General features: G+C 50.2%; 1 protein-coding gene across 1 annotated transcript; it reads right to left on the reverse strand.

Moving 5' to 3' along the window:
- Positions 1-5,609: 5,609 nt before the first annotated feature.
- LOC130205630 (uncharacterized) lies at positions 5,610-9,375 on the reverse strand. Its single transcript, XM_056433115.1, has 7 exons — positions 9,294-9,375; positions 8,222-8,341; positions 7,819-8,154; positions 7,624-7,737; positions 7,001-7,531; positions 6,719-6,835; positions 5,610-6,641 (listed from the first exon to the last, which is right to left on the reverse strand). The coding sequence occupies exons 1-7, from the start codon at positions 9,373-9,375 to the stop codon at positions 6,064-6,066; spliced, it is 1,878 nt and encodes a 625-aa protein (XP_056289090.1). The 3' UTR covers positions 5,610-6,063.
- Positions 9,376-9,578: the final 203 nt, after the last annotated feature.

Raw genomic sequence — 9,578 nt, forward strand, 5'->3', positions numbered from 1 at the left:
ATCAGGGTGGCGGGCACAACTACCCATCTACATCTCCTCAGGGACGGGAGTGCTTCATCTGTGGGAGAGGGCACAGAGCCAGGGACTGCCACTGGTGGAGAGCTGCTGAGCAGAACACTGACAGCAGGCGGCTCGGGCGGAGCGCAGGGGGAGGGAGAGCCAGGAACTGGGTGCCAGCAGGATGGAGGAGGCAGAGGGGGGTGCACAGCAGGTTGTGGAGGAGGAAGAGGAGGGGCACTGGTCCAGTCCAAGGATGAGGAGGGAGAGGAAGAAGGGGCTGAGGTGCCCAGGAAGGTGAGGAGGACAAGGAGTCAGAGGAAGAGAGGAGACAGGTGTCAGGGAGGTGAGGCTGTCAGACAGTGAGGTGGACATGGAGGCGGAGGAGGAGAGTCCCGTTTAGAGTCCCCGAGGAGGTGGAGGAGGTGATGAGGAAGAAGGAGGTCCAGGAAGGGGGAGCCAGAGTCCAGGATCCACACTAAGGTGGAGGAGATCAAAGGAAGAGAAGGAGACCACGTGAAGGTGGAGGACCACGGAAGGTGGAGGACCACGTGAAGGTGGAGGACCACGTCAAGGTGGAGGACCACGTGAAGGTGGAGGACCACGTGAAGGTGGAGGACCACGTGAAGGTGGAGGACCACGTCAAGGTGGAGGACCACGTGAAGGTGGAGGACCACGTCAAGGTGGAGGACCACGTGAAGGTGGAGGACCACGTCAAGGTGGAGGACCACGTGAAGGTGGAGGACCACGTCAAGGTGGAGGACCACGTCAAGGTGGAGGACCACGTCAAGGTGGAGGACCACGTGAAGGTGGAGGACCACGTGAAGGTGGAGGACCACGTGAAGGTGGAGGACCACGTGAAGGTGGAGGACCACGTCAAGGTGGAGGACCACGTGAAGGTGGAGGACCACGTCAAGGTGGAGGACCACGTCAAGGTGGAGGACCACGTGAAGGTGGAGGACCACGTCAAGGTGGAGGACCACGTGAAGGTGGAGGACCACTTCAAGGTGGAGGACCACGTCAAGGTGGAGGACCACTTCAAGGTGGAGGACCACGTCAAGGTGGAGGACCACGTCAAGGTGGAGGACCACTTCAAGGTGGAGGACCACGTGAAGGTGGAGGACCACGTGAAGGTGGAGGACCACGTCAAGGTGGAGGACCACGTGAAGGTGGAGGACCACGTCAAGGTGGAGGACCACGTGAAGGTGGAGGACCACTTCAAGGTGGAGGACCACGTCAAGGTGGAGGACCACGTCAAGGTGGAGGACCACTTCAAGGTGGAGGACCACGTGAAGGTGGAGGACCACGTGAAGGTGGAGGACCACGTGAAGGTGGAGGACCACGTCAAGGTGGAGGACCACTTCAAGGTGGAGGACCACGTCAAGGTGGAGGACCACGTCAAGGTGGAGGACCACTTCAAGGTGGAGGACCACGTGAAGGTGGAGGACCACGTCAAGGTGGAGGACCACGTCAAGGTGGAGGACCACTTCAAGGTGGAGGACCACGTGAAGGTGGAGGACCACGTGAAGGTGGAGGACCACTTCAAGGTGGAGGACCACGTGAAGGTGGAGGACCACGTGAAGGTGGAGGACCACGTCAAGGTGGAGGACCACGTCAAGGTGGAGGACCACGTGAAGGTGGAGGACCACGTGAAGGTGGAGGACCACTTCAAGGTGGAGGACCACGTCAAGGTGGAGGACCACGTCAAGGTGGAGGACCACGTCAAGGTGGAGGACCACGTCAAGGTGGAGGACCACGTCAAGGTGGAGGACCACGTGAAGGTGGAGGACCACGTCAAGGTGGAGGACCACGTCAAGGTGGAGGACCACGTCAAGGTGGAGGACCACGTCAAGGTGGAGGACCACGTCAAGGTGGAGGACCACGTCAAGGTGGAGGACCACGTGAAGGTGGAGGACCACGTCAAGGTGGAGGACCACGTGAAGGTGGAGGACCACGTCAAGGTGGAGGACCACGTGAAGGTGGAGGACCACGTCAAGGTGGAGGACCACGTCAAGGTGGAGGACCACGTCAAGGTGGAGGACCACTTCAAGGTGGAGGACCACGTCAAGGTGGAGGACCACGTGAAGGTGGAGGACCACGTCAAGGTGGAGGACCACGTGAAGGTGGAGGACCACGTGAAGGTGGAGGACCACGTCAAGGTGGAGGACCACGTCAAGGTGGAGGACCACTTCAAGGTGGAGGACCACGTCAAGGTGGAGGACCACGTGAAGGTGGAGGACCACTTCAAGGTGGAGGACCACGTGAAGGTGGAGGACCACGTGAAGGTGGAGGACCACGTGAAGGTGGAGGACCACTTCAAGGTGGAGGACCACGTGAAGGTGGAGGACCACGTGAAGGTGGAGGACCACGTGAAGGTGGAGGACCACGTCAAGGTGGAGGACCACGTCAAGGTGGAGGACCACGTGAAGGTGGAGGACCACGTCAAGGTGGAGGACCACGTCAAGGTGTAGGACCACGTCAAGGTGGAGGACCACGTCAAGGTGGAGGACCACGTCAAGGTGTAGGACCACGTCAAGGTGGAGGACCACGTGAAGGTGGAGGACCACGTCAAGGTGGAGGACCACGTCAAGGTGTAGGACCACGTCAAGGTGGAGGACCACGTCAAGGTGGAGGACCACGTCAAGGTGGAGGACCACGTGAAGGTGGAGGACCACGTCAAGGTGGAGGACCACTTCAAGGTGGAGGACCACGTCAAGATGGAGGACCACGTCAAGGTGGAGGACCACGTCAAGGTGGAGGACCACGTCAAGGTGGAGGACCACGTCAAGGTGGAGGACCACTTCTGCAGGGATAAGTTCTTCCTGTCCGCCACTTTCCTGACGATGAAGACGAGAGAGGAGCTTCACGCCACAGGAGTTCTACAGGCTCAAGAAGATCCTGTGTGAACTCAACAAGGTGCTGCAGGTGGTGGACGATGAGAGGAGAGATCGAATGAAGAGGAGGAGCCAGAGCCTCTGGGAGGAGCTTCAGCCTCAAGACGGAGGGCAGGAGGCACTTCCTGTCCTCAGTGGACTTTAGTTTAGTGTCCAGCATGAGCACCATGGACGTTCTCTTTGTTTCAGGATTGGTGCTGCATTTATGTTTGTGTTGAAAATAATTTGGTTTATTGTGGTTCAAAGTTTTCTTTGAATAAAGGTTTTCTAAAAATCAAAAAAAAATCTCTCCCTCCCTCCCTCTCTCTCTCTGCCTCCCTCTCTCCCTCTCTCTCTCTCTCTCTCTCTTTGTCGTCATGTAGTCTCTTTGAAGCTGTTCGGGTCCCCTTGTTGTTGTTGTTGTGGTCCATGTGATCTCTCTGAGGTCCTCGTGTCTCCTCCCTGTGGTCAGGTAGCAGCTTCACCACGCCGCCCTGCCTCAGGTGAGTTGGGAATGTGGTTTGATGGAAGCTCCAACAGGCGTATCGCTGACGGGGTCAAAGGTCACAGCTCGGGTTCGGATGACACACCCAGCACGCCGGGAGTCGGCTTTCAAGGGTTAACGGCGTCGCCTTGGAAACGAGGAGATGGGTCACTCTCCTTCTGCAGAGCGGGGGAGAAATATATATATGTATATTATATACATATATATATTTGTATACATATGTATATATATATACACGTATATATACATATATATCTATATATATATATGTATATATATCTATGTATATATATATATAAGCTCTGGGCCTTCAGTTGAGGTGTGAATCTGATTTAAAGATTCTTCTCATTTGAAGGCCGTGCTGAGGATCAGTGGGAGGGCGCCACCTAGAGGCGAGCCATGGAACTACACCTTCCCTCAACTCAGGTTCTTACTTTCTTTCAACTCCACTATATTTTATACTTTTAAATCATATTTTAATTACTCTAACATCGGTGAGAGAAGTGAAGATGATTTTGTAAAAAATTGTAAATGCAATCTATATATATATACACACATATATGTATTTATATATATATACTTAATATTGATCCGTGTGTAAGTCGTTTCTGTGTTGTTGATCCAATAAGAGTTTCAATTTAAACATGAACCCAAAGGAAATCATTTATATGGAAACTATTATAAACTGTAAAAAATCTAAAACATTATTTCTTTAAAGATTTTGAAGAAACCAAAACTTAAATAAGTGATTAATAACATCTTTATTGTTTAAAGATACTAGATGAACTATTTAAATATCTTACACTTAGCTGATGATCAGATAGTTATAAAAGATATAAAATAACATTTACAGACATGATAAACACGGTACAGACGTCATTCGTTTATGTTTTTAAACTAAAGTGACACATTATCTTACGACTTATATAGCATCAAAGAATAAAACGTCACCCGGAAATATACATTTCGATTTAATTCTTATTTTATAGTGTGACTTTAAAAACAAACGAAATGAAGCTCAAATATTCCTCTGTCGTCTCGTTTATTTCTCTCAATTCTTGAGTTTTAATACAACAGGTTTAATATATATATATAAATATATATACATACATATAAATATACATATATATAGATATATGTATACATATATCTATCTATATATAGATATATATATCTATATAGATATATATATATACACATATATCTATCTGATATATATAAATATATATCTTTATTTATATATAGATATATATATACATATATCTATATATAGATACATGTATACATATATCTATAGATATATGTATATATCTATATATAAATAGATATATAAATAGATATATCTAGATATATGTATACATATATCTATATATAAATATATATCGATATATGTATACATATATCCATATATATATTTATATCTATATATATATAAATATATATATGTATACATGTATCTATATATAGATATATGTATATATATATATCTATAGATATGTATATATCTATATTTATATATATATAGCTATATCTATATTTATATAGATATATATGTATATATATATCAGATATATATATCTATATTTATATATAAATATATCTATATCTCTATAGATATATATGTATATATATATCAGATAGATATATCTATATCTATTTATATATATCTATATTTATATAGATATATATGTATATATATATCATATATATATATGTATATTTATACATCTATAAATATACATATATATCTATAAATATATATGTATATATATATCAGATAGATATATTTATATACAGGACTGTCTCAGAAAATTAGAATATTGTGATAAAGTTCTTTATTTTCTGTAATGCAATTAAAAAAACAAAAATGTCATGCATTCTGGATTCATTACAAATCAACTGAAATATTGCAAGCCTTTTATTCTTTTAATATTGCTGATTATGGCTTACAGCTTAAGAAAACTCTAAAATCCTATCTCATAAAATTTTAATATTTCCTCAGACCTATAACAGCTGAGTGTTTGTCAAGGCTCAGGAAACCCTTGCAGGTGTTTCGAGTTAATTAGACAATTCAAGTGATTTGTTTAATACCCTACTAGTATACTTTTTCATGATATTCTAATATTTAGAGATAGGATATTTGAGTTTTCTTAAGCTGTAAGCCATAATCAGCAATATTAAAAGAATAAAAGGCTTGCAATATTTCAGTTGATTTGTAATGAATCCAGAATGCATGACGTTTTTGTTTTTTGAATTGCATTACAGAAAATAAAGAACTTCATCACAATATTCTAATTTTCTGAGACAGTCCTGTATATATATATGCAGGACCTGCCAGCTGGTGAAGTCCTTCAGGTCGTTTGTCGTCTGAACATTAAAGTCACGAAACACACGTCGTGGGAATGTTCCACGTTAGCGTGTTAGCCGGTGCATTAGCGTGTTAGCCGGTGCATTAGCGTGTTAGCCGGTGCATTAGCGTGTTGCCGTGTTCCTGCGTAGCTGAGCTGGATGCCGCTACATGCTAGGTGTTCAGACGGAATGTCTCTGGCCCAGGTGCATTGTGGGATACACTGAGCACACGCTGGGACGAGGTTCCGTGGCAGAGAACCGTGACCCACCGGCTCTCTGCCACGCGAGTGATGGTCACATGTTCTCCTGACGTTCTCTCAGGAGTGACCCCCGTGACCTCTAGCCCTCGTCCTCCACGCCGTGGATGGTCTCGATGATCTTCTTCTTCATCTTCTTCACTTTGTGCGGCGCCGTCTCGTTCAGACATTCCTCGACGTACTTCAGGAAGCCGGCGTGCGGCGACGCCCCCTGGCTGTGGCAGAAGGCCCTGATGACGTCCAGCACCTCGCCGGGCGGCGGCGGCGGCGGGAGGCGGCGGCGGCCGGCACGCTTGCGTCCGCACGCCGCTCGGCTGTCGGCGTGGGAGGAGTGAGAGGAGGGGGAGGAGGGGGGGGAGGGGGAGGAGGAGGGGGGGGAGTCGGGCGGCGTGGGCGAGGGAGGCGGCTTCAGGAGCGCGGCGGCGCGGTCGGCGTCGTCGTGGTAACGGCCGCCGAGCGCCGGGCCGAGGAGGCGGGGCTTCGGCGCCCCCTGGAGGTCGTCCTCGTCGCAGGACTCGCAGAGGAAGCGCAGCTCGCCGTAGTGCCTCCAGCGCGGCAGGTAGAAGTCCTCCGAGCCGCACGTCCGGTTGGCGCTCGCCGCCTTGTGCTCGCGCTGGAAGATCGTCCGCAGGTTACGGAACTTCGTCTTGATGTCTTCCACTGAGGAGGAGGAGGGGCGCACGGAGGGTCAGGCGGCGCCGCGAGGGCGACGCCGTCACCGTGGTTACCGTCATTACCTGGGAAGGGCGCCGCCTGGCGGTCGGTCAGCAGCCCGCTCAGCGTCTCCAGCAGGCGCCGCCGCAGCGGCCGGTTCCTGTAGCTCTCGGACTTGTGGTTCCACAGACAGCTGTGCTCTGGAGGAGAGGAGCGGTGGTGACCCCTTGTGGCCGCAGTGAGTATTACAACAACAAGGATAAACTGAAACTCTTTTTTTACTTTAAAAGGGAACTGATCCAAGTGATCCGGTCAGAATCTTTTTCTCAACCGGTCCACCGGATTATAAAAACTGAATGACCAACCGGAGTAAAACGATATGAGCTGCTGGACTTTGGCCTCGTTCCAGTGGCAGCTCGGCCTGCCGTCGGCCAGAGGGGAGCCGGAGAAGTCCAGAGGGGCGGGGCCTGTGCACGGCCTGGGGTCCGGCGCGGGGTCCGGCTCGGGGTCCGGCGCCGGAGAGGACGGGGAGGCGGCAAACATGGCGACAGCTGGTTTGAGGTCATCCGGAGACGCGGGGAGGAAGACCTGGCACGGGTCACCGGAGAGAGAGGGGTCGCCGAACGTGACCTGGGCGGAGGAGGACGGTTGGTTCCCCCGGTCCAGGTCCCGGTCCCGGTCCCGGTCCAGGTCCCGGCCTTCCCTCGGCGTCAGTATCTTGGCGTCCTCCGGGCCGTCGGGCTCGTCCTCACAGGACTCGCTCAGGAACAGCAGCTCGCCGTAGTGCTTCCAGCGGGGCGCGTGGCGCCCGGCGGCCTCGCGGCTCGACTTCCCCGCCTTGAACTCGCGGTTGAAAACCGTCCGAAGGTTCTTGAACTTGGACTTCAGGTCTTCAACTGAAACACAAGGAGTGCAACATGAGACTCGACCCACACGGCCACAGGGTGCTGGCTCTGGACGGAGGCCACGCCGGCGTCTGGGCCGGTACCTGAGAAGGAGGCCGAGCGGTCGGCCAGCCGGCGGCTCAGAGCCTCCAGCAGGCGCAGGCGCAGCGGACGGTTGTTGTAGTTCTGGGACTTCTTCCTCCAGAGGCAGTCGTGCTCTGTGACACAACAACAACAACAACAACCATCAGGGATCCACACCCTCATTGAACACAACAGTCAGGGATCCGGTTGTTTACCGGAGTAGAACCCGATCAGCTGGCGCTCCCTCTCTTCGGTCCAGTAGCATTTCCCCAGCGCGTTGGAGGGGACGCAGGAGGACGGGGTGGGGACGATGGGGGCGGAGCCAATCAGGGGGGCGGGGCCAACCAGCCGGGTGTCTTCCTGCGGCGGCGAGGGGGGCGGCGGCCGGTCGTCGGGGCCGTCCCGGTCCCAGCAGCCCCTCAGGAACATCAGCTGCTCGTAGAACTTCCACTGAGGCACGAAGGCGCCGTCCGGCCCGCCCGCCTTCACCATCTTGTACTGGCGCTGGAAGGTGGTGCGCAGGTTCTTGAACTTGTTCTTGATCTCTTCCACTGGGAGAAGGAAGGAGGAGCGTTTGGGTTCCTGGAGCTCGGGGCAGCTCGGATGAACCGGACTCACCTGTGAGGGGGTGGGGGGGGGCGTGGGAGGACAGCAGCACCCTCAGGTGCTCCAGGGTCTTCCACCGCAGCTGGCGGTTCTTGTAGCTCTCAGACTTGTGGTTCCACAGACAGCCGTGTTCTGGGAGACACACACACACAGTGTGTTTATCGTAGAATGAAGGATCAATAAATGGATCAAGTATGTGTGACATAAGATAAAATATGAAGGGTTATAAGATGAATTTAATGGTTATTTCTGTTTAGATTCTGACTCATTTGTTTTCGCATTAAAAGGTTTTATAATTCCTGATAATCTGGGAGATTATATTTTTACAAAGACGATTTATTATTATGACAAATAACAATTCAGTGAATTTACATCCATGTATTTATTTGTGCTATTATTATTTTAAAGGTCTCCACGTTGGGACCAGAAGTCATTTTAATATATATATTACAAAAAAACATTAAATTAAATAACAAAATATAAAAAAAGAAACTTGAGACATCAGTGAGATAGTTTTGAGATAAAGTTAACTCATGTATGTTTTTTTTAAACTTCAGGGTATGAACATTATGTTATGAAAAAGTACGCGCGTGCACACACACACACACACAGTATTGTGGTTGCGTTGCTCTCCTCGGGTGGATTTAGTAGTTATTATAATACATGAACATCTGTGGGAGCATCAGCAGTTATTATTATTATCATTATTATTATTAATTGCCTCAACAGGGCAACTCGCCAGAGTTGCAGCAACTGCACTGCGCTTCAGATGTTATGACATGTCTAACGTGTCGTTGTAATGTGAGCATATAGTTGCTCTACGTATCTCAGTTAACCGTAAAGACATGACGCATCACCGGGACTCCCGCCGCGGTGGAAGTCTCTTAACGGCACCGGGGCGCGTGGAGCCGCCGTGCGGTCCACCGGGAGGACGACGAGGCGCTAGTTGCTAGTCGCCATTGCTGTTTCTGTCGGTCTCGACCGAGCAACGGTTGCCCACAATTGTTGCCGTTTACGACAACTCGTCGATTTAAAAACCGGCAACTTTTATGGAGCAAGTTGCCGCTGAAGATGTTGGACTTACTGGAGAAGAACGCAATGAGCGCCCTCTCTTTGTCCTCCGTCCAGTACCGCTCCGGAGTGAAGCTGAACGGAGGCGCCGCCATATTGGTTGTCCACTTCCAGTCCGTCTTCTGTGTCGGCGCTGCGTCACGTGACCCACACCGCGGACTGTGATTGGACGGGCGTTCCTGAGCGGGAATCACAGGCAGTGCCGCGCATTGCCCGGTAGAGGGCGCTGTGGAGCGGCGCTCATCGCAAACGTCTTTCATCTTATACATTATATTTCATGAAGTTTGAGTCAGTTGAT

The sequence above is a fragment of the Pseudoliparis swirei genome, chromosome 15 (assembly GCF_029220125.1).
Source record: "Pseudoliparis swirei isolate HS2019 ecotype Mariana Trench chromosome 15, NWPU_hadal_v1, whole genome shotgun sequence".
Lineage (NCBI taxonomy): Eukaryota > Metazoa > Chordata > Actinopteri > Perciformes > Liparidae > Pseudoliparis > Pseudoliparis swirei.

Excerpts from the sequence above, each read along its gene's own strand:
- LOC130205630 (XM_056433115.1), bottom strand. The coding sequence starts at position 9,375 with ATGGCGGCGCCTCCGTTCAGCTTCACTCCGGAGCGGTACTGGACGGAG. Across the intron at positions 7,532-7,623 it reads CCGCTCGGCCTCCTTCTCAG|TTGAAGACCTGAAGTCCAAG; the intron begins GTACCGGCCCAG and ends CTTGTGTTTCAG. Across the intron at positions 6,642-6,718 it reads CCAGGCGGCGCCCTTCCCAG|TGGAAGACATCAAGACGAAG; the intron begins GTAATGACGGTA and ends CCTCCTCCTCAG.